This window comes from Mirounga angustirostris, unplaced genomic scaffold (genome assembly GCF_029215605.1).
Source record: "Mirounga angustirostris isolate CCGP_5_RB_7025 unplaced genomic scaffold, mMirAng1.0.hap1 SCAF_3, whole genome shotgun sequence".
In the NCBI taxonomy this organism is placed as follows: Eukaryota; Metazoa; Chordata; class Mammalia; order Carnivora; family Phocidae; genus Mirounga; species Mirounga angustirostris.
In genome coordinates, this window is record NW_026991711.1 from 72,451,594 (window position 1) to 72,475,569 (window position 23,976).

Sequence of the window (23,976 nt, forward strand, 5' to 3'; positions counted from 1 at the left end):
CGGGGGGCGGGGGCCTGAGAATCTGCCTTTCTAACGAGTTTCTAGGTGCTGCAGATACAGCTGCCCCCAGGACTAGACTTTGGGAACCGCTGCCCCACAGTCTCTTTTTATAAAAGGAGAACAACAAACCTTCCTCGGGAGCGCGAATTTGCGAAGTCTGTCCCTATTTTCTGTCATCTCTGTCTCTTCTGGCCTCTCCTACTTCTGTCTCTCTCTCTCTCAATCCGTGATCCCACACTTCCTGTCAAATCCCATCCATCTGCAGGGCAAGGCCTAACCCACTGGGACTCCTGCTCTCTGAAGAGAAGGAAGATTTCTCTGCACACTGGAAAACCAGCCAAATGGTCTCCTAAATGCTATCACCTTCCTTCCTTCCAGTGCCTTTGCCTACTCCCCTGATCCAGTGACTTTTAAAATTCTGTCTTTTTTACATAGCAAGGCCTTTCAAAATCCTCCTCCTTCCACACCAAAAACCAAAACCCTGAAAATCATCGATTTTTCAGGATGTGTCCTAATTCAGATCATCCTTTTCCAGGACCTTGTAGAGCTCACGCCTTTTGGGGGGAGAAGGGCTTCTTCCAGAGTTCTGGAGGGAGGACATGCAGGATACGTGGGAGGGGCTCACCAGACAGTGACTGCCCTCTCTTTTAGTGTGACACTGTTATAAGGGTTTCCTCCATTTTAGGAAACCATAGCTGCTCTAGGAAATGATTTGTGGGCCAAGTGTTATCTGGGAGGGGAGCCCATGGGCCTTGGGTGGAACATGCTTTGTTTTCCAGTCCTTCTGCTCAAGGACCCCCTGCCCTTTTCTAGACTCGACTTCCTCTGAAGTGGATGGCTCCCGAATCTATCTTCGACAAAATCTACAGCACCAAGAGTGACGTGTGGTCTTATGGAGTACTGCTGTGGGAAATCTTCTCCCTAGGTAAATCTGGGGGGAAGGAAGGGATCAAATACATGGCCCAGAACCAAAAGTCTGCATCCTCTGTCGAGTGTCCTCCGGATAGACCTACCCTTGAGATCAGCCTCTAAAAGACGCCTGTGTCCTTGTAGAAGCTCACATGAGGAACAGTGCACGCATGTGTGCCCTGTATTGGAAGGATGCTCTGTACCAACACGCACGGGGCGGGGTGGGGGGGGGCACGCCAGCATCACATTAGCCAGTCTGACTACTTTCTCTCTCCTTTGTGCCTTCTCCTAATTCCTCAAACTCCCCAATTCCTAACGCCCTGCCCCTTCCCTCTCTGCATCACCCTCCCCCCAGAATTTCTCCAGAAAGGCCCCCGCAAGCACAGCTCGACGGGCGTCGGTGTTAGAAACCGGCTCCAGCTCGGATATTAGCCCAGTTAGCCCCAGATGCTGGTTTACATAGGATGAACAATGGGAACACCGGTTGTATTTATCCTGCTTCCAATAACATCCACGATGGGTGGCTAGAAGCCCTGTTCAAGGCCCCAGGCCCACAGATGTGCACAGAGCCCACGTCTGCACGCAGACACACACTGATGCTGCGAGGCCTCCCAAGCGTGGGGTCTAGCCAACAGTCTTTTGGACTTTGCCAAAAATTTGCCTTGCAGAGCAAATAAAAGTCACCCAGTAACATCCCTGGTTTCCTGTAATGTGTGAAAACCATTCCCCTGCTTTCGATGACAGGCACCTGTTGCTTCCAGTCCTTGAAAGCAGCTTGGCGTCGGCAATGGCCCCACGGTGACACGGTGCCAGAGCCGCACGCCTCCCAGCTGCTTCCTAACAGCAGCAAGCACTAGAAAGTGCAGACAAATGCGGAGACGAGATCCGAGGTCTGCAACAGGGCAGGTCGGGAGGCCTTAGCCGCCCCGGGCTCCAGCCAAGCATCCCCCTCACAGGAAAGGTTACGTGGGTCTCCTGGATGGGAAACTGGGTGGAAGGCAGAGTCTGGGCCCCTCTTGGGCGCACTCCCCGTTCAGCCTCACTCCAGAGCTCAAGGCCCCCTTTCCCTCGGGTCCCTCACAGCAGCCAGTCCTCCAGTTCTGTGAGGCATTTACAAGAACGTAGGGAAGTAAAGCATTCTCATGGAGGTGTGAATGATCCATGAGTATCTGATTCCAGGTCCACTGGCGTCTTAAAAAGAATCTCAGTCACCCCAGGTAGGAGTCTCTAACGACGGGCTTTCTTTAGAGTTCCTTGTATGGAGAGAGGAACCCCCTGCAGAGGACACCCCTTCTCCTGAGGTGGGAATGGCCTGTGGGCATCGGACACCCAGCACCACAGGACCGACCAGGCAAGCCTGCGCTGCTGGAGGGGATCTGCTGAGCCTCTCCGCAGCTGGTACTGGCTGTGGATATCCATTCCCATCACTGGGGACTTGGGACTAAGACATCAGTCTAAAGGGAGGAGGCAAACACGGACTCGCTCCCCCGTGGTCTTCCGCACCCCAAAACCGTGATGTACCCTGTGCTTCCGCATGCTGTCTCCTGCAGGTGGGTCTCCATACCCAGGTGTGCAAATGGATGAGGACTTCTGCAGCCGCCTGAAGGAAGGCATGAGGATGAGGGCCCCTGAATACGCAACTCCTGAAATGTGAGCCCCCAACTTCCTCCCTTCCCCACCCGACCTCGGTCTTCCCACCAGCACACCTCCAAAAGGGGAACGTCCTGCCGATGATGTTCAGCCCCTCTTGGGCCCAGCTGTGCTGGGACTATTTTCTGGAAGTGGGACACATTATCCCTGACCCATGCCTCCCTATTTCCCCTCTTGAGCACGGACATGCTTTTCAAGGCCATTAGCTGGAACTGAAGTTAGAAATTGAGCTTCTAGGTATGAATGCCAGCACACTGAACAGACCACCCAGGCACTGAATGCAAGACCTTGTCCTCCTTCACAAAGTGGGAGCCAAATGAGCTAAGCAGCCGCAGGGATGAAGGGCTAAAAGCCGCTATGGACCAGCCAGTCCTCCATTCACGCTACAGACCCATGACGGGGGCGGTTCATGTGGAATTCAGGGGAAGAGGTGTGGGAGAGGAAAAGGGGCATCTCCCGAAGGAAGTAGTAATCCTACTCCCCAGAAGGGTCCATGGGCATCAAGACTTCTCGAGACTCATTTTGGGAATTGGCAGCTGTGTGGAGCTTTTTCTTGAGGTGGATCCCTGCTGAGGATCCTAGGACTCTAGGCTCCACGGGAAGGCGTCCTCCATCATGCAAATGCTTGCTGGCCTCCCTCAGACACTCTGTTTCCCTGAAGCTTTGTGGAGGTTTTGAACTTTGAGGCCTAAGCAGGAATGTGATGACACTTGGAGTTCTGTCGAGCTGCTGACGAGGACTCGGACCTCCCCAGGGCGGCACCACCTTTCCTGAACTGGCAGGCGGCCCTCCCTGTGCTACCCACACAATGGGGTCTTGTCAGAAGCCCTGGGATGGCCTTTGGGGAGGAGTCAGAGGGAATGAAGGAAGCATGGGCTTGGCCAAAGTGCAAGGTTGCTGTCTTTTTCCTTCACCATCTGGAGACGAGGCTAGGTCAGAGCCCGGACGAGGGTGGGAGACTCGGGCCCGTGAAGGCAGCGCTGGGGAAGAGCAGGAGTGCAGAAAGGAGCTAGGTGCACCTGTCCTTGTCGGGCCTGTGTGGGGTCTGGTCAGGGAAGTCCGGAGACCTTGAGGCAGGGCCCCTTTCGGAGAGCTGGGAACGGAGCTAGAGTAACCCCCAGGATGACATTTGGGCTGTGGAGTGTGGAAGGCATTGAGAGTTTTAATCGCTTGCCTCCTTTTGCTTGGTGGAGAGGGGCAACAGCTGGGAGATCTGGTGTAAAAGGAGATTACTTCGCACTTCACGGTTTCCTAAGTGTATCCCCCCAACAGTTTCAGCTAAAGCTCGAGGGGCGGGCAGACAGATGTTATAATTCGAATGTGAGGAGTAATGAAACTAATCCTCTCAAAAGTGAAGTGATGTGTCCTCCGTCAACTAAGTAGCAGAGGAGACGTTTAGAAGCCTGTCTTTTGGACTGATTTCCCTAGATCACAGGGCTGTTAAATTATAGATACACCCACATTCCTAATATGTCCACTCATGCTTTGAATAGTTCTTCCACTTTTCATATACTCTGACAATCACGGGGCATCTGGGTGGCTCAGACGGTTAAGCGTCTGCCTTCAGCTCAGGTCATGATCCCAGGGTCCTGGGATCGAGCCCCGCATCAGGCTCCCTGCTCAGCGAGGAGTCTGCTTCTCCCTCTGCCCTTCAGCTCCTGTTCGCTCTCTGTCTCTCTCTCAAGTAAATCAGTCAATCAAACAATCAATCAATCTTAAAAAAAAATCTGACAATCACAAGACTAGTTCTCAACTACTAATCATAATAATTGCTGTCATTACTAAGTAACGCTTAATATTTATTAACTAAACAGTTATTTAGTGCTTAAGTGCCAGGTGCTGTTTTAAGTGCCTTTTAACCCATACTAACTTACCTAGTGCTCATCACAACCCTATAAAGTAGGTACAATTATTAACGCCATTTTACAGGTGAGAAAACCGAGGCACAGAACATCTAAGTGATCTGCGACACTGCTAGTAAGTTTGTCTGAGCCCGGAGTCCACAACACCAGGCCACATACCTGCAGGGTCTGTTCTAGTCCAAAAGGACGCTAGAGGTACAAAGTCATATCAGCTTTGGACTGAAAACCCCCTTGGACTTTATCAAAGCTTCTTCACGTTAACCACTCCCAGGAAACCCTTGTATCCCACGCAGCCTGTAGACAGAAGGATGGTTCCTCAATGCTGGGGAGTTCTAGAAATGGTGAAAAGCAGCGGCTTTGTGGAATGTATGTTCAGAAGCCTGGAATCCAAACGTTCAGCCATTCTCAAGCATTCGAGAGCTGGTGGAGAATTGCCTTCTTGTTTGCTCCACAGCGGGAAGGCCTGGGTGGAGGACAAAGTGCAGCTCTTGGAACTGGCCTCTGTGACCTGAACTTGGCCTAAAGTGGCATGCACTTGGGGGCTTGGGTGATAGCTTGAAAAGGAAGCCCTTCCCACAGCTGGTTTCAAGGAGGGCTGTTGGGGTGGGTGCAGCTGGTGTCTCTTTACTGTGTTCAACCTGTTTACTTAGTGATGTAAACTGTTCAACCCTGAGTGGCTGGTTCCTCGCCCAGGGCCTGTTTAATCAGATGTCTTTCAATAAGGAAATAAGCAATGAATGTTTTGATGTTTTTTTTCTTTTCCTTTGGTGTTTGCGGAGATGATTTTGCATTGGATTTTAGGCAAGAGGAATGGAAACTAGAAATCGGAAACCAAGAGTCAAAATAAAAACAGCAAGTAGTTGTAGGTGGTCCCTTTTGCTAGTATGGGCAGAGAGAAGCCAGGGTGAGTCCTGCTCACAGCGGCTTTTGGCTCAGCAGGGAAAGGGTGCTGGCTGAGAGAAGCCGGGGCCCCCAACAGGACCACCCCCCCTTTTGTGGCTGGTTCAAGCCAGGCTACCTTTTATACATTATCAGCGTATATACATTGAATGTCCTTCCAACAGCCTCCAAGACTGCTCATTGCTAGAGCTGCCTTGGATGAGCAGGCCTCAGGGTGGTAGGATGGAAGCGGGCCAGCCTTCATCACACCACAGCCAGCGCATCGGGGGGTGTGGGACCACGGGCTTCGTCCAGTGACCTCCTGTCTCCTTGGTAAACGTTTTTGCACCCAGCTCAAAAAATCAGTAAAACGTGTAAGCTTCAAGTGAGCGCCACGTAGGATTGTGCAGACTGGGCCACTTCAGACCTCTGGCCACTAGCAAGCTGGGCCAGGTTGCCTGACCGGAGCAAGTGCCTGGAGCCCTCGCTCTGAGGCTGGTGGTCAGGGATAGTCAGGGACGTGGGCCCTGCAGCCCCTGTCCTAGGTCTCCCAGACAGCGGGGACAATGGCCCCAAGTTGGAGAGCCCGGGCTCCTCTCCTCACTCCGAGTTTCCTGTGTGTCTGCGCATTGAGCCTCGGTAGGGTGGTCCTTGACATTGGCCTTCACAGCTCTTGGGACCCGTTGAGGCCCACCACACCCCCTGGGAGTTAAGTAAAATAGGTACAGTAGAGGAGATACACGGGTGGGAGGGAACCAGAATCGTCTTCTGAGAAAAGCCTTGATCCATCAGTCTGGACAAAGTCAGGAGAATCTGTGATTCAGACAAGTGATCTTTATGAGCTCCAGGCCCTTAATCAAAGACTTAGGATATGTGCTCACTGGGTACTCAGAACCTCAACTTCACCATCCAACTATTCGGGGAGCTTGCTTTTGAAGACCAGTACCCACGGAGGGTGTCTGAAGACCACATGGGGCCACCCCTCCCCTGGGGACCAGAGGAGACACACCCCCGACCACTGTTTCTTGCCTCTCAGAATTGTTTTTTCTGAGTGGTACTTTTGCTCTTCAGGCTTTGGTTGAAAGGCAAGGTACAAGACAGTCCCATGAAGTCATTATTTCCTAGATGGAAATTACACTGTTGAGAGGCGTCTAGGACAGCTTCCTTTTGGATTTCAGTTCTAGGAATAGCCGTGCTTCTTCCAAGTAACTGGTCTGTTTTTAACTTTTGCCTTATGTGCATCACGTAATTGATTATCCCTTCTTTTCACCAGCTGCCTGGGAGTTTAGAGCCCCGCCTCCATCCAACCGCTGAGAGTCAGGATGCACATTTTGCAGATTAGCTTTGCCTGTGCTTTTGCCTTTTTTTATTCTCCCTTCCCCCGATATGCTTTTCTCTTTTCATAACCTTCCTATATTCCTGCTGTCTCTGTTGGTCACCTCGTCTGTCCTTTGAAACAAATAGGGAGTTCCTTCAGAGACACTGGGAGCAGCTGGGGCAGACTGAAAGCACGGGTCTAAGAAGTGCAAGGGGGGGGGGGGCGCCTGGGTGGCTCAGTTGGATAAGAGACTGCCTTCGGCTCGGGTCATGGTCCTGGAGTCCCGGGATCAAGTCCCACATCGAGCTCCGTGCTCGGCAGGGAGTCTGCTTCTCCCTCTGACCCTCTTCCCTCTCGTGCTCTCTGTCTCTCATGCTCTCTCTCATTCTCTCTCTCTCAAATAAGTAAATAAATAAATCTAAACAAAAAACAAAAAAGAAGTGGCAGGGGGGTGGCGGGGTTCTCAGGCTTTTTTCAGGTCTGGGTTAGGAACACCCAGGTCCCAGCACTACAAGTAATGCCTGCAATGTGGCTTAGGACTTGATGGAAGGAGCCTTGCTATCTCTTCCCAGAGACCAGCCTGACTGCCTTATCAAATAATTGAGTACTTGTATGGCAGGCCCTGAGCTAGGTGGAGGGGCACGGAGATGTGGTCCCTGCCCACATGGCACTAACAGCCGGGTTCTGATCCAGTTCCAAATTCTGAGGCCATTCAGACTTTGTTCCTACTTGGTCAGAGTCCTTCTCTAGTCCAGATGATCTTCTGAGAGAAGAGATTGCTTACAGTAAACATCTCTTGAGAACAAAGAGCCCAAGGAGAGTAAATCTGTAAGCCAGTGTGTGTACAGACCCCTGGCATGTGTTCTTCTTGGGGGAGGGGGGAGGGTTTGGGGGGAGGGGGCAGGCAGAGACCTGCATCCCCTCATCCCCTCAGGATCAAGGGAAGAGCCCCAAACCTTTCCATCTCCAAGGTCAGAGGAGAAGAATCATAGAGGAAGCCTGTTGACATTTAAGGATGAGATTAAGACAAACGTTTTCATACCCAGAAGCCCAGCCTGTACCTAGTGCCTTGAGAGGGGTGGGAGTCCAGTTTGTAATGGCGGCTTTGAAATCCTGGGGCTGGCAGAGGGAGAGGGGGTCAGCCACATGCAGGAAACCTGCACGCAGCCCAAGGAACAACCCACGCTACACAAACGCTCTCACCTTTTGGAAGGGACCGGAGTCCTGTACACAATGCTTTCTCTACCCTGCTGAGCTCAATCATGGAACCGTGAGGCCCTGGACATACCACATGCGTCTTAAGAAGCCTGAGTCGATTTTTTTTTTTTTTTTACAGCCTGAGAATATAACTACTACAAACAATTCACCCATGGATATTTGTGTCTATGAGACCTTTTACCTTTAAGGGACATTGCCCTGCTTTTGACAGTGAGGGGAGGAGCTCTAAACTGCATACCTAAGAGCAAGTCAACAGCGGGTTGAGGCTTCCTTTTCCAGGAGCCCTGCTTTATTCAAGAAGAGCTCCATCACTTTGCTGATGCATGTGGGGCAATTTACACGATTACCACTGGTCTCCAGCTAGTTCTGTTGTGCTTTCACCCAACAGCTATCAGATCATGTTGCACTGCTGGCACAAAGACCCAAAAGAAAGGCCAAGATTTGCAGAACTTGTGGAAAAACTAGGCGACTTGCTGCAAGCCAATGTACAACAGGTAAAGCTGAATTTATCTCGGATATCGGAAGACCCAAATGCCTTTGAATATAAGTCAAGGGGGTGCTTTGTTTGTTTTAAGAGCTATTAACAGCAGAGATTAGCAGTTAAACGTGTGTGTGTGTGCGCGCAGAGTGCAGATGCACAATTATCTTCCCAAAACACAACAAAGATTGTGGAAATGACACAGTTGAAGCTGACACGTTTCACAGACATGGGTTAAAATAGAGATTTGTACAATTAGAGCTCTATCTTTGGTATTTTAGGACGGTAAAGACTATATCCCACTAAATGCCATACTGACAGGAAATAGTGGGTTTACATACTCATCTCCTGCCTTCTCTGATGACTTCTTCAAGGAAGATACTTCAGCTCCAAAGTTTAACTCAGGAAGTTCTGATAATGTCAGGTAAGATTTCTTTCTTTCCCTAGGCTTGTATTATAAAATTTTCAAACATTAAAAAAAAGTCTACCTCCTAAATTCAACCATAGTTAACATTTTGCCCTATTTTGTCTCTATTGTATACACTCTATGTGTATTTTTTTTTCTTTTTGCTGAACCAATTGAAAGAGACTTAAGGCATTATAACATTCTACCCCTAAATCTTGTAAGAAGGTCATTCTCCTGTGTTACCACATCAAAATTATCACACCAAAGAAATTGATAGTTCCTCAATATTATTAAATATTCACCTTTCCATAAGTTCTCCAAATGTCTTTTATACCTTAAGAAAAAAACAAAAGACAAACACAGGATCCAATCAAGAATAACACATTGCATTTTCTTTTATTCTAAGATACTCCTACATCTTTTTCTCCCCCCCAATACCTTTTCTTTTTGTAAGGCCTTAGATAAAACAAACCTTTTTTTTCTTACTTGACACACTAACCTCTGTCTCATCACTGCAGAAGAAGTTGGAGAAGGGATAAGGGGAAAACATATTGACTGAGTGCCTCTACTGGGTGCTAGTGGGGTGGGAATCAGCTCTTGACTACTAATGGTTACATGTTTATCACACATGTTCAGCACTAACAGTTATACATGTATTAACACGTCATTCCTGGTGGTTAGACATGCATCCCACATAAGTCCTAACAGTTACATATGGATGTTCATCGCTGCTGATGGTTCCATGTGCATCATACACACTCGGTACTAATGGGCACACAGACATGCGCTGTGTGTAGTCTGGCCCTGTGTAGGCTCTTTGTGGACATCAATTCCTTTAATGCTCAAAACAATACTATACAGTAGGTATTATTATTCCTGTTCCACAAATGGGGACATTAGGCTCCATGGGAGATAGCTTGCCAAAAATGGTGTGTCTGGAAAGTGGCAGATTGGAGTTTGTAACCTAGGTATTTTGATACTCCCTCCATGCCATTAGAATGATTTTTAGGATCTTTAGACTATCCTGTGGGCCTTCTAGCATCTTTATCTGCAGAAGGCACAACCCTACAGCTTTGGCCTCAGTTCAGCCAGGGGAGGCATGGCTAAGGGTTGGGACAGTCTGAAAAGACTGACAGCCTTCTCTGACAGGCCTAGAAGTCCAGTGGCCAGCCCGGATTTGTGGTCATGGGCTATAGGTCAGTGGCACTGCTCACAGTTCACAACCAGCCCAGGAGGCTGAAACAGATGAATCACCCCCATTTTTTTTTTTAAGCTAGGAAAAGTAGCTGGGATTGGACACATTAGCAGTATCTGATTGTATCTCTGATACATGATACATGTATCAACACACCACTAAGTCACCTTTTTTTTTTTTTAAGAAAACTAGCTGGGATTCACCCATTTGAATGAATCACCTTTTATTTTTTTTAAGGAAAAAAAAAAATCACCGAATTTTTTAAGATTAAAAAAATCACCCATTGAATCACCCTCCCCCCCCTTTTTTTTTAAAGAAAGCTAGCTGGGATTGAACACATTAGCAATATCTGATTGTATCAGAGATGGGGGAGGGAAATTGTCAGTTTTTGGGCCTTTACAGGATGCTGCTGAGCCTTAGGCCAATAAAAAGCTTATCTAAGAAATTGGGCCTTGCAAGTGATGATAGGGTTTCAGACTAAGAAACTCAGTCTATAGGTGAACTCGCCTTAGGAGGAACCATATGGTGGAGATCTCTGCCAGCCTTCCTAATGGATCATCAACAATAGGTCAGTAGGTAAAGGGAAAACACAAAAATACTACCCATTTCTCCCAATCTGGAATCCAAGAGCAGAATATACAGAACTAGCCATTAAATCAGCTGTGTGACCTTGCGAGGTCATTTCCTTGGTCTCCTCGCATCCTTTGAGAAGTAGGCAGCTATACATTATCAAGTCATATCCCTTCTCTGGGCATCATCTCTCTCCTTTGTAAGGGAGGGTGTTTAGACCACATGAGGATTCAGGTTTCTTCTAGGCCTGACATTTCTCCAATTCCACAAGGGACTAGAAGCCCAACCACTGAGGAGTCTCTCAAGGGTCCCTCTGGGGTTTTGCTCAAAACTATGCAGTGTGGATGAACAACCATGGGAGGATCCTTAGGGGGAACACAGCAAGAGACCTTCAGCCTCAGGAGCCAGGGATTCCTTTGGTACTTTTGTTCGCCTCAGCTGGGATACAGTGCCCATAGTCTCCCAACTAATAAAAGCTGGATTCATTTTCCTGTCTTGATTATTCTTTCTGCTTCTTCATCAGATACGTAAATGCTTTCAATTTCATGAGTCTGGAGAGAATCAAAACCTTTGAAGAACTTTCACCAAACACCACCTCTATCTTTGATGTAAGTAATGGAATTCACCTACTCAAGGCACCCTGGCAGGACCCTTTGCCGGACTCTATCCAAACACAAACTCCAATAGTCTGGTGGCTCTCAGTCCATGGGGGTCAGTAATTAGTGGCTGAAATGACAATTTCGGGGGACTGACAACAAGACTTAGCTATACAGAGCTAATAGGTAATTCTGAAGTTTGACAATGACCTCGAATTCACTCCAGGGTCCACATCTTCACCTGGTCATAGTTTAGTCCCTTAGGAAACTTCATTGTGTGTTTCTAAGCTTCTTGGCTATCAATGATGGAATCCTGCTTCCAGATTAATGGAGGAACTCAAAGCTGTGAGTGGCTGGGTCTTCATGATATAACAGAAAGCTCTCCCTTAAGAATAGCCTTGAGGGGGCACCTGGGTGGCTCAGTTGTTAAGCGTCTGCCTTCAGCTCAGGTCATGGTCCCGGGGTCCTGGGATCAAGCCCTGCATTGGGCTCCCTGCTCGGCGGGAAGCCTACTTCTCCCTCTCCCATTCCCCCTGCTTGTGTTCCCTCTTTTGCTATGTATCTGTCAAATAAATAAATAAAATCTTAAAAAAAAAAAAAAAAAAAGAATAGCCTTGAGGTCCTGAGAGAAGTCTACCCAGGCCTTATGCTCCTTCCCACTGAGATTATAGAAGCTGGACAGCCATGGTCCTACCCAGCCACACTGGGAGAAGCAATCCAGTACAGCCCGGCAAACACAGGGCCTTACCCAGCTGTCTCTCTGAAGCTCTGGGACATGAGGTTGAGAGAGTAAGGGGAGGAGGGGGAGGGCTGGGCAAGAGTGCCCTTCTGCTAGCTAGCCCCTGACAGAGTGTGATCTCCAGGTAAGCACCGTGGCCACTAAGCGGGCTAGAAATGCCAAATCTCAGGACCTGTCCATACTCACTGAGTCAGACTTTGCCCTGTCACAAGGTCCCCAGGGGACTGATGTGCACAATAAAGTTTGAGGAGCACTGGTAATGCTCAGATCCCATAAAAGGGCCGGAAAACCAACCAGTGTGAAGGTGATGACCACAAACACTGTGACTTGATACCCAGCACAGTCATCATTTAAAAAGCACCAAAAGCTTTTCAAACACACTAAAGAGGAAAAGATGACTGGAACACTTAAAAGCATTACAACTAGCCACAGAATACCAAAGTAAAATAGCTGGAAATTTTGTTTTACTTAGTAAGCTGGTTTTAAGTCCTAGGAAGTGATACTGAGCAAAACATGGAAGATTTCTGTCCACCTTAACCCTCCCCAGCCCGATACAGTGGGGCCACAACAGCTTCTTTGCTCGCTTAGGTTTGCTTACTGATGAGTAAGGACATGAACACAGCCCCGTCAGAGACTCAAAGGACAGAGGAACAAAGTGTGGAATCCACACACTGGGAAGGCTGTATTAACAGAGTAAGGAGGAGCCTGCATGAAACTCCATGCTAAAGCTGAACCAAGGAGAAAATGGAATTGTTGCAAACCATGACCATGGAGGGCCTGAGAATGCCATAGGATCCACAAGAAAGAAAATTCAACCAGGTCTTTATAATTTCGCGAAATCTTTGCATCTTATGTATGGCCCCCAAATACTCACAGATAGCAGTCATCTGCCAAAATTAGTTTTAGTAGATGTATGCAATCATTTGCATAAAAGTTTACTATAAAAAAATGCTCACCTATTACCTGCAGCTTCCCCTTTTGTTTAAAAGGTATTTTTTTCACCTTCAGGAAGAAGGACCTCAAAGTCACAGGGAATAATAGGCATTTTTTGCAACTGACAAAATTTAGGTTTGCCCATGTGGAGAACATGCTTGGTCTTAATAGGCAGGTGAGGACAGAGCTTGGAGTGACTTCGGATGTGCATCCCAATATCATGCCCCAGACTCGTGGGCCCGTCTGGGTCAGGCAAGAAGTATAACCTGTTTCCTTCCTCCCACCAGGATTACCAGGTGGACAGTAACACTCTGATGGCCTCCCCCTTGCTGAAGCGCTTCACCTGGGCTGAGAGCAAACCCAAGGCCTCTGTGAAGATTGAGTAAGGAAGCTGGGGATCTTTGATCAACTGATCGAGGGGTGTGAAGGAAGATGCTGGGGAAAACTCAATGGGGACAGTTGAGGGCCACTCGGCCTCCTGAACTACAGTGTTCAGGTTTTGCAGAAAAGCACTTTTTGTCCTCCCAAGGGCAAGAAGGAGGGTATAAAAATCAGAGAGATGAGCACCAAGTGCTGAGAAGGAAGCCTGGGATTTGAGAAGTAGAAACATGCAGAAAATTCTAGCAGGGACAGGCAGTCCAAACACATGAAGCACAGCGCCTCAGCTGGACGGAGTCTGATATGCCCAAGTGTGAGCAGTGCATAAGTCAGATGGAGACACGCTTACGGGGGCAGGGAGGGCAGCTCGCCCGTGATCATACCCTGGGCTTGCCAGCATTTGTACGGGAAGGCGCACGGTCCTGTTTTCCCGTCCTAAGATGTGCCATCCCGAGAAGCCAACTCTTCCAAGAGAAGGCTTGTGTCCTGTTGGCTCCTGGCCCTCCTCCCTCCCTACAGTGGCCATCTGCAAGTGCTGTTGGAATAACCTAGGCCCCAGCGTTTTTCTCCACTGGCCCTGCTACCACTTCAGCTTCTCTGTGCTGGTCTCTGCCTGGGGACCGTGCTGGGCAGGCGAAGGCTGGGCCGATCTGTCAGGCATTCCCACCTTTCCTGATTCAAACGCCTGCCCATCTCACCCAAAGGCAGAACATGCTCCTCTTTCCTCTAAATCAGGGGTCAGCAGACTTTTTCTTCAAGAGCCACATAGAAAACAACTATTCAGGGCGCCTGGGGGGCTCAGTCAGTTAAGCATCTGCCTTTGCTCAGGTCATGGTCCCAGGGTCCTGGGATCGAGCCCCGTGTCGGGCTCCCTGCTCAGCAGAGAGTCTCCTGCTCCTTCTGCTCATTCTCTCTCTCTCTAGTAAATAAGATCTTTAAAAACAAAACAAAACAACTACTCAACTCTGCCACTGTAGGATAAAAGCGGCCATCACCAATATATAAACAAGGAGGTGGGGCTGTGTTCCAGTAAACCTTACAGAAACAGACGGCCGTGGCCAACGAGCACGGGAAAAGATGCTTAAGGTCGTTAGTCATCAGGGAAACACAAATCAAAACCATAACGACATACCACTTCGTACCCACTAGGATGGCTAGAACCAAAAAGTTAGCATTGACAAGGAGGTGGAGAAATCCTAAGCCTGTGTGTTGCTGTAGGAATGTAAAATGGCACGGTCAGTTTGGGAAACAGGATAGCAGTTCTTCAAAGGTTAAATAGCGTTACTCTAAAACCCAGCAATTCCACTCCTTCGGTACATACCCAACAGCACAAAAACTGATGTCCACACAAAAGCTTATTCATGAATGTTCATAGCAGCATCGTTAATAATAACCCCAAAACAAGCCAACGGTCCTTCAATTGATGAGTTGATAAAATGCAGTATACCCATACAATCAAATATTATTTGCCAATAAAAAAGTACGAAGTACTGATATATGCTACAACATGGACAAACCTTGAAAAACATTTTTAAGTGAACGAAGCCAGTCACAACAGACTACATAGCATATGATTCCATTTACGTGAAATGCCAGCAATAGGCCACTCTATATATTTATTCTATAAATAAAAGTCGGTCGGTGGTTGTCTAGGGCTGGGGGTGGGACGTGTGGGGGAGATGGGTAACTGGCTATACTAGTGGGTATGGGTTTTGCGGAGTGAGGAAAATGTCCTAAAATTGATTGTGTTGATGGTTGCACCATCTGCGAATATACTAAAAACCATTCAGCTGGACACCTTAAACAGGTGAACGTATCTCAATAAAAATGGAGGAAAAAAAAAAAAAAAGAACGAAACCAAGCAGGTTTTCAGCCCATAGCATGTGCTTTGCTGACCTTGATCTGAGTCCAAAGGTGGGCCCAAATGCCTCTAAGTGATAGAGTGAGCACAATTTAACAACCACGAGTGAGTCTGAAGGGGAGGCACACTGCCAGGCAAACATCTTCATACTTGTTTCCTTTTAACATGAGCACCGTGATGGTACCAGAGCTGAGTCCCCTCAGAGGGTAGAGGATTAGGGGACCCTCACAAAGAAGACGTGTATAAGGGAGGAAAGAAAGTAGGCTACCAACAACCTTTTGTTTCCTATTTTGGAAGACTTAATCTAGATCTCTGTGAAGGAAAGCCATAATCTCACCCTCGACTCTGAGATTAAAAATATAGAAAATGCTTGACGTGTTTAGTCCATGAGCCAATCGAAGTAATATGGTAGCACATGAGGTTTTCTCGTTCTCATCCCAGCTATGAAGAAACAAACAAATATGAAAGGACAAGAGAAGCTTTTCTTTCCTGTGTATCTGTCTCAGGCTGGATGTAACATATAGAACCAGAAACAAGTTTCTTCTCCTTGAGCCATAACAAGTTTTCTAGAACACAAACATGATAGGGAAACAACTGTAACTGACCTGTTTGTCTGAAGCTTTATTCGTTTCTTGAGGCTGTTGTAACACATCCCCACAAAGTTAGTGGCTTAGACCAGGAGAGATTTATTCTCTTGTAGTTCTGGGGGCCAGCAGTCCAAAATCAAGGTGTTGGCAGAGCCGCAATCCCTCTGGAGGATCTGAGGGAGAATCCATTCGTCACCCTTCCCGGCTCCCGGTGTCTCTGGGCCTTCCTTGGCTTGTGGCCGTGTCTCCCTGCTCCACCTTCAACCACCGCCTCCTGTGTGTGGGTGTGAATCTCCGTCTGCCTCTCTTATAAGGATACGTGTGATTGTATTTAGGGCCCACCTGGGCAATTCAGGCTAAGCTCCTCCTCTGAAGATCCTTAGCTTGATCACCCGGCTTGCCACATGAGGCAATATTCAGTCTTTTGCCGAAGTGCTATTTGCAGGTTCCAGGGATTTGAGATCTATGTATTTTGGAGGCGGGAGCGGTTTTCAGCCTACCCCAGTAGCTAACCGGCCCAAGAGCAGGGGAGGGCCATACCCGTCTTGGAGTTATTTTCCACCCGGCGTTATGGATTTGCAGTATCTATTCATACCCAGTCCACGCCCCGGCCAGAGAAGGCATCTTTCTGCCTGGTGCCACCGGGCCGATAGCAGAGAAGCAGCGTGAGGCTCTAGAACAAAGAGTCTGTGAGCTGAGATTGAGATGGGATTCAATAACCATCAGCTCTAGAACAGTTACGAGCAAAGGCCTAACAGGAAAGAGTGGACCTGTTTGTTTTCGAGAAATCAATTTTGTGTATATGATTTTTTTTTTTCCTTTTCTCTCTTTAGCTTGAGAGTAACCAGTAAAAGTAAGGAGTCGGGGCTTTCTGACCTCACGCGGCCTGCTTTCTGCCATTCCGGGTGTGGGCATATCAACAGAGGCAGGCGCAGATTTACGTATGACAACTCAGAGCTGGAAAAGAAGATTTCGTGCTGCTCTCCTCCCCCAGACTACAACTCGGTGGTCTTATACTCCACCCCGCCTGTCTAAAGTTTGACACATCGCCTTCTTTCTAGAACCACACAAGTATTTATGCCCCCTGAAAACTAGCTGCTTCTGCCAGTATGACACATATATAAATGTACACCTTTACCTTTCCACAGGAGCAAGCTGCCTTTTGTGATTTTTTAATAGTGCTTTTTTTTTTTTTTCTTTTTGACTAACAAGAATGTAACCCCAGATAGAGTAATAGTGACAAGTGAAAAACACCACTGGTAAATCCTCACATTATTCAGTGTGTTAGAGAAACCCTTTCTAAGCCCAATGACTTACCTGCTCCTACCCCTGAGACCACAGGGCATTTGATGATTCAGGAGACACACTGACCCCACCGTGCAGTGTGGACTCATGGGGCCAGCCACCGGCACCCGGGAACCAGGAGGCAACCAGCCCTAAGCCGGCCTGTGCAATGTCTCTGGGGTCCTCTAGCAGATGTGACATGGAAGGAGGAGAAGGAAAGAAGGGAGAAAGGTAGCAGAGAGTAAACAGGATGGAGCACTGGAGAGAAGAATTTGTGCTGTCCCATATGGGAAGGGAGTAGGAAAAGCCATGACAATGCTTCCAAACCCTGACCGAACCCGGTCCACATGGAAAATCCAGCCAGGGAGCAAATAGGACAGAAGGATGAGGGGACATTTTCTGGATTCCGGCAGGCAAGAAAAGGACAGACATATTTTTTTGGAACTACAAAACAAATTTTTAAAGTCTTAGCTATGGGACTGGATCTATGCCCATTCCCATATATGGCACATTTTTAAATTTCTAGCACTGAGCTTGGTGCTCAAATCTGAGCCGAGACTGTAGGCCCCTCTAGCAAGATACACTGCAAACTCACCCTGAGCTAAGCTGGCTCCACAGCATGATGGCCTCACACTTAGCAGGTTGCTCAGAGTAAGCTAACTGGAACGAGTTTGGTCTATTAGGGTTACCTGTTGGGCTTTAAGCCACATGTTCAAAAATATTGTCAGATTCTATTTTGAGTCTTAATGTATAATCAAAACACTTCAAGTTTTTTACATTAACCTGTTTTGTACAGTTAGTTATAAAAGGAAGCTCTGAGGAGGATGAAAATGAGTCTTGCGGGGGGTTTCCTCTATGCCAAAACCAGGATAGATGGAGCAAAAAACAGGATGAACAGGGTGAAAACCCCATCTCTATACCAACCAAACCAACTCACTGAAACAGTTGGGACCCAAAGGATAGGAAGTCAATCATGTTTCCTTTTCAATGGGGATTCTACTATCTCATGCTAGTCTACTGGAAAGATGTGGAAGAACGTTAATCAATGTTTATTAAGCACTTTATGCTCCTTGAGAAAAAAGGTGATATGTAATTTATGCAAGATACTTTTAGAATTGGGACTCAGGATATTAGTTAATGAGCCATCAAGAGGAGAAAAGCCTCTTTTCATTTGCTTTGGACCTTGCCATGGGTCTGAAGATGATGGAAATAGGGAGACAGGGTACACAAGGGTGCCGACTCTTCAGAGAGTCTACAGACTCTGGATCTCTCAACTGGCTCTGTTTGAAGCTATGTATTTAGGATGTATGCACCTTCTAAAGCCAGTCAAGGCTGGACAGGCAACAGTGAATTGCTGCTTCTGGTAGTAGAGTATGCTTCCCTTTATGCACGTAACTTAACTCTAGAACCTGAGATATAAGGAATCTTTGCTTCCTTCTCTGTGTGTCACACTCTGGTTTCAAGGTTCTTAGTATAAAGAGATGGGACAGTCAGCACATCCCAAGGGGGGCGGCGGGTGCTCCAGTGGTGGTTCTGCTGGGGAAGCCCCTGGCCGGCAGAGAAGCGAGGCAGGCCTCTCCACCAAGGGCCCAGTGCAAACAAAGTCAGGCCAGGGCCAGAAGAGGGGATGAGCTTTGTTCCTCCTCTTCTTTGCACGCACAAAAGCACCTGGAACAGCTGGCGACGGTATCAATCAGGTAACCAGAAGGAGGTTGAATAGGGAAAATTAAAAGAAGATGTCAATCAATTCTCTCATGCTTTCAAAACAGTAAGGATCCAGCAATGAGTGAAAACAGAAACCTTAACTACCCGTACCACATCTTGATTTCAATAATCCAATTCTGTATTGTTCAGAAACCTTAGTAATGCCATCTTTCCAAAAGAAAAACAAAACATGTACTAGAACTGTGTCAATTCAACTGCTTCAAAGACTCAGGTTTATAGCCTACACGAGTCCATCAGTCAACAATGGTTCCATCTAGAGTCTTAACACAAAGAAAAATGGAAGCTTGCAGGAATGAGTCTATCTAGTGGCAGAGTGCTTGCCACAGAATGGTTCATTTACCAGCCCTGAACATTTATTAAAAAGCACTGAAAATGAAAACACTAATTAACCGATGATATTATTAGAACCATTTGTCATTTATGACAAAAACAGCTGGCACTAACAAGTAAAGCAGCATTTCCTTTCAGGATTTGTGAGGCCATGTATGTGTAACACTGTGGGTGGAACAGGACTGAAACCATACGCAGGTCTATTATCTTGTTAGTCTAAGAAACGATGCTCAGACCTTAGTTTTAGCCCATGGAACAGATTTGTCCAAATCCTGAAAAATGTCACGTAGGTCTTCTAGCTGTGCCTTGTTTCCCAGCCTGTAAGTATGTCAAACCTGAAACAGATACTTGCCAGGCCCTTTTCATTCGTGAAAGGAGGAGCGCATCTTTGACCGACAGTGGTAGTAACTGTATGTGTATATACGTGTGTGTGTTTTGTGCGTAACTATTTAAGGAAACTGGAATTTTAAAGTTACTTTTATACATACCAAGAATATATGCTGCAGATATAAGTAAGACTTAATTTGGTCCTACATCTCTAGTCACTATGAATGTATTTTGTATGCTATCTTCATATAATAAAATTAACTTCCAAAAATATCTACTATTTTCTCCAATTTGCTTATACGTGAAAAAAGGGGTCTTGGGTTTCCTTGGGGGTGGAGGACTGGTGTTCTGAGGGATTTCATTATATACCAATTACGAAACATAGCACAAGAAAAATCAAGCAAGCAAAAAAAAAAAAAAAAAGAAAGAAAGAAAAGAAAAATCAAGCAAGCACTCTGCAGAGAGGGGCGAAGAGCTTTCTGTCCATGCCACAAGATGGCTGCTGTAAAGCATCAGTAAATCAAAACCAAACTCATACAAGGCACATCGCCGAGAAAACTAAACACTAAAATGAACACAATCAGAAGTAAAATGTACAGACTGAATGCAAGTGCTGGCTGCAAATGGAAGTGCCCTCAATTAAAAAAGAGGTGGGTTTTCCCAAACACTGTCAGCTAAGAAACAATTAATTACAGGATGTGTGTGTGCGTGTGTGTGTGTGTATTAGAGGTGGTGTGCAGGAAACCATACAGGATTAGACAAAAGCCTAAGACACAAGAGCTTTCCTAAGAAAAGTACACCAGCCAAATATCTTTCATTTGTGTTTTGGTGGATTACATCCTAAAAAGAGAAATAATCCAGATCATCGCTAATAGACCTAAGTGACCAACATATTGTTTTGGAAGTGGTCATCTTCCTGAAAACATCATGAGGAAACTAGATGGAGACATGTTGTAAGGGAAACCAGGCCTACTCTCTTTGGGACAGAGGCAAGAAAGAGGAAAAGTGACTCATCTCAGTAAGTCTGTGGTTAACTGAAGAGGGCACGAGGCAGTTTATCTTCATGAATCTGAAATCCTTTAAAAATAGTGTTCATTTTCATAACATAAGAGTAAAGTCACTCATTGAAGCACATGATTTGAAGAATGCTCAAGGAATTGGTGTCACATCATAGTTTAGAAATTTTCTCATGACTCTGGAAACTTATAGGACATTTGGGAATTGTTGTGGTTTTTGTTTTGTTTTGTTTTGTTTCTTTCTTCCAGCAGAAGGATGGCCCAGTAAGGTTTACTGGACTCCTCAGTGTTAAACATATTACCAGACTTTGGGGTTTCACAGGCCAGTAAATTTTATAAAAATATCCTGGATCCCAACACAGGGATGACTAGCCTTCTATTTTTTTGAACTAAGGGTATTTTAAGGGAGAAAACAAAACAAAACAAAAACAATTAGATGCCACAAATGTTCTATTTCTTGGTCTGGGTGTGGTACCTAGGTGTGTTCACTTTGTGATAACTAACAGAGCTATCTACTTATTTGCAAACTTATGTGTATGTGCGTGTTATTATTCAATAAAAGATTATTAAAAGAAAAAAAAACCAGGGCCGCCTGGGTGGCTCAGATGGTTAAGCGTCTGCCTTCCGCTCAGGTCATGATCCCAGGGTCCTGGGATCGAGTCCCACATTGGGCTCCTGGCTCAGCGGGGAGCCTGCTTCTCCCTCTCCCTCTGCCTCTCCCACTGCTCATGCTCTCTCTCTCTCTCTGTATCTCTGTGTCTCAAATGAATAAATAAAATCTTTAAAAAAAAAACACCATTTAATATCACTTTTCAGAGAAGGCCCATTTAAAAAAGAGTAAGGGCTTAATCTCAGACAAAAACAGATTAACTTCAGGGGCCAGCAACTATTCTAAGTGCTTTAGAGGAACAAACTCATTCAATTTTCAAAGCAACCCAATGTGACTGGTACCATTAGTTGTACCCACATCAAGGGAAAGATTTAAGTAATCAAGAGAACTTCAAAATCTCACCCTCACATCTACCCGCCTGCTGGCACCTGAACTCATGCAAGTCAGCCCTCTCTTGTGGATGGCCAGTTCAAAACATGTCCTGACACAGCTGGATGCCTTCCTATCCTCAGGGACACAGCTCCAGAAATTCAGCACTCCCTCACTGCCATCAACTGGTCCCGTTCCCACTAGATCAGACAAACATGCTGTTCACTCTCCCGTGTTACAAAACAAACTTCCATTCTTCCTTTCCCCTCGTTACCAATACATTTCTTTACTCCTCTTTACAGCAAAATTCCTTGAAGTGGTTAGTCTCTGTTTCCGATCCCTCCGAAGTACTCTTAAACCCGCTCAAACCTAGCTTTCTCTGTCACACTCATGGACACCGCTCTTGATAAGATGATCAGTTACCTGCAAATTGCTAAATCCAACGGCCAATTTTCAGTCTCAATCTTTCTTGATTCATCAACAACTTGACCCTTATTCCTGAAAATATCCATTTTAACCTTGATTCCAGGACGTCACACATATTTCCTCCTATTTCATGGGTCATTTCTGTCCCTCTAACTGGTTTCCTCTTGTCTCTGACATTTGAACATTGTTCCAGTTACCCTAGGGCTCTGCCCTTGGACTTTTTTCTCCTCTCCATCTATACTAACTCCCTTCATGATCTCAACCAATCTCAGGGCTTTAAATGACATCTATATAATGACTTGCAAATTACACATACAGACCAGATCTCTCCCCCAGACTCCAAACTCACATGCATACGTGTTGAATTGACATCTCTTGATGCGGTGGCAGACTGGATTTTCCAAAAATAATGGCAATAACATCTCCCATCCCACACGACCTTTGGCAACATGCCCTTGCCACTTCCCCATCAAATTCCTCTCCCCTAGAATTCGAGATGCCTTTGTGACTCAATTGTAATCAACAGACTGTGGCAGAAGTGACACTGCATGAGTCTGAGGCCAGGTCAGAAAAGATCATGCCCTTTCCACCCGAGTCTCCTGGTACACTCATGCTCCAGAAGCTCAAACTAGAGGGGCGCCTGGGTGGCTCAGTCGTTAAGCGTCTGCCTTCGGCTCCGGTCATGATGCCAGGCTCCTGGGATCGAGCCCCGCATCGGGCTCCCTGCTCCGCGGGAGGCCTGCTTCTTCCTCTCCCACTCCCCCTGCTTGTGTTCCCTCTCTCGCTGCGTCTGTCAAATAAATAAATAAAATCTTTAAAAAAAAAAAAAAAAAAAAGCAGCAGCTCAAACTAGAGACCCAGTCGTCATGATTGGAGAAGCCTGAGCCACAGGGTGGGGTCACGTGTAGGTGCTTCCACTGACGGTCCCCAGATGAGCCCAGCTTTTAAGTCATTCAGTCCCAGTACCAGACCAGATGATTTCAGCCCCCAGCCACTGGAATTTTCCCAGCAGAGGCCCCAAACATAATGGAATAGAGATAAGACATCCCAGCTGTGCCCTGTCCCAAATTCCTAACCCACAGAATTCCTGAGAATTATAAAATGGTGTTTTATGCCATTAAGTTCGGAGTCATTCATTACAAAATAAGTAACCAGAACAAATGAGTACTGAACATCTGAAATGTAACAGGTCCCAGACCAAACTCCCATTTGTCTTTCCTCACTTCCCCATCCTTGCCCACCCTCCACAAAAACCTTTGTTTCTAAAACAATCTCTTTCAATTCAGTAGAATCCTCCTTCCTGTCAGTATCAGGTCAAAATCTTAACAGTCATTTTGACTTCTTTTCTCACTCCATATCCAATAATCAGGACGTCCTTTGTGGCTCTAATTTTAAAATATATTCAGAATCTAATCACTTCACGCCGCCTGTACTAACACGTGTGTCCAAATCCCTCTCTTTTGCTCAAAATATTGCAAGAACTTCCTAACTAGTAACCAAAGAGATCCTTTGTAATTATCACGTTTTTCCTCCACTCAAAGTCTTCCTGCAGCTTCTCTCTTCAATGGGAGTCAAAGCCAAAATGGTCCTAAAATGGTCTACAGAACACTACCCTCCTTCCCCATTACCTGACTTCACTTTTATAGCCACACACGCCCCTTTGCCATTCCTCATATACTCCTGGCACATCCTGATGTGGAATTCTTCTCCCTCAGGTATCTGCATGGCTGGCTCCATTACCTCAAGTCCTTGCTTGAATATCACCTTCTCAGTGAGGGCTGGTACCCAGATCATCCCATTTGAAATTCTAACACCACCACCACATTCCCCACATCTCGAGTTGCAAGATGAAACACAGGGATAACCAAATTTGAATTTCACATAAACAAATTAATTTTTTTTTAAAGATTTTATTTATTTATTTGACACACAGGGAGAGAGAGGAATCACAAGCAGGCAGAGCGGCAGGGAGTGGCAGAGGGAGAAGCAGGCTCCCCGCTGAGCAAGGAGCCCGATGTGGGACTTGATCCCAGGACCCTGGGATCATGACCTGAGCCGAAGGCAGATGCTTAATGACTGAGCCACCCAGGCACCCCAACAAATTAATTTTTTAAGACAAGTATGTCCCATGCAATACCTGAGACATACTTATGCTAAAAAAGAAATTATCCATTGTTTATCTGAAATTCAAATTCAACTTTGTGTTCTCTATTTTTATTCGCTAAATATGGTAACTCCACCCACGTCCTTTATCCTACTTTACTTTCTTTCCATAGCCACTATTACCTCTTAATGTACTATGTACTTTGT

At 46.5% G+C, this 23,976-nt stretch overlaps 1 protein-coding gene across 2 annotated transcripts in view; it reads left to right on the forward strand.

Moving 5' to 3' along the window:
* FLT1 (fms related receptor tyrosine kinase 1) overlaps positions 1-22,502 on the forward strand; it is a 177,613-nt gene extending 155,111 nt beyond the window's left edge. For both annotated transcript variants that reach the window (XM_064586265.1, XM_045869251.3), the window contains 7 exons: positions 814-925; positions 2,460-2,559; positions 8,225-8,330; positions 8,596-8,738; positions 11,009-11,093; positions 13,041-13,135; positions 16,413-22,502. In XM_064586265.1, the coding sequence (XP_064442335.1) occupies positions 814-925; positions 2,460-2,559; positions 8,225-8,330; positions 8,596-8,738; positions 11,009-11,093; positions 13,041-13,135; positions 16,413-16,614 (843 nt within the window). In that variant the 3' untranslated portion in view covers positions 16,615-22,502. The remainder of the gene's footprint in view (positions 1-813; positions 926-2,459; positions 2,560-8,224; positions 8,331-8,595; positions 8,739-11,008; positions 11,094-13,040; positions 13,136-16,412) is intronic.
* Positions 22,503-23,976: the final 1,474 nt, after the last annotated feature.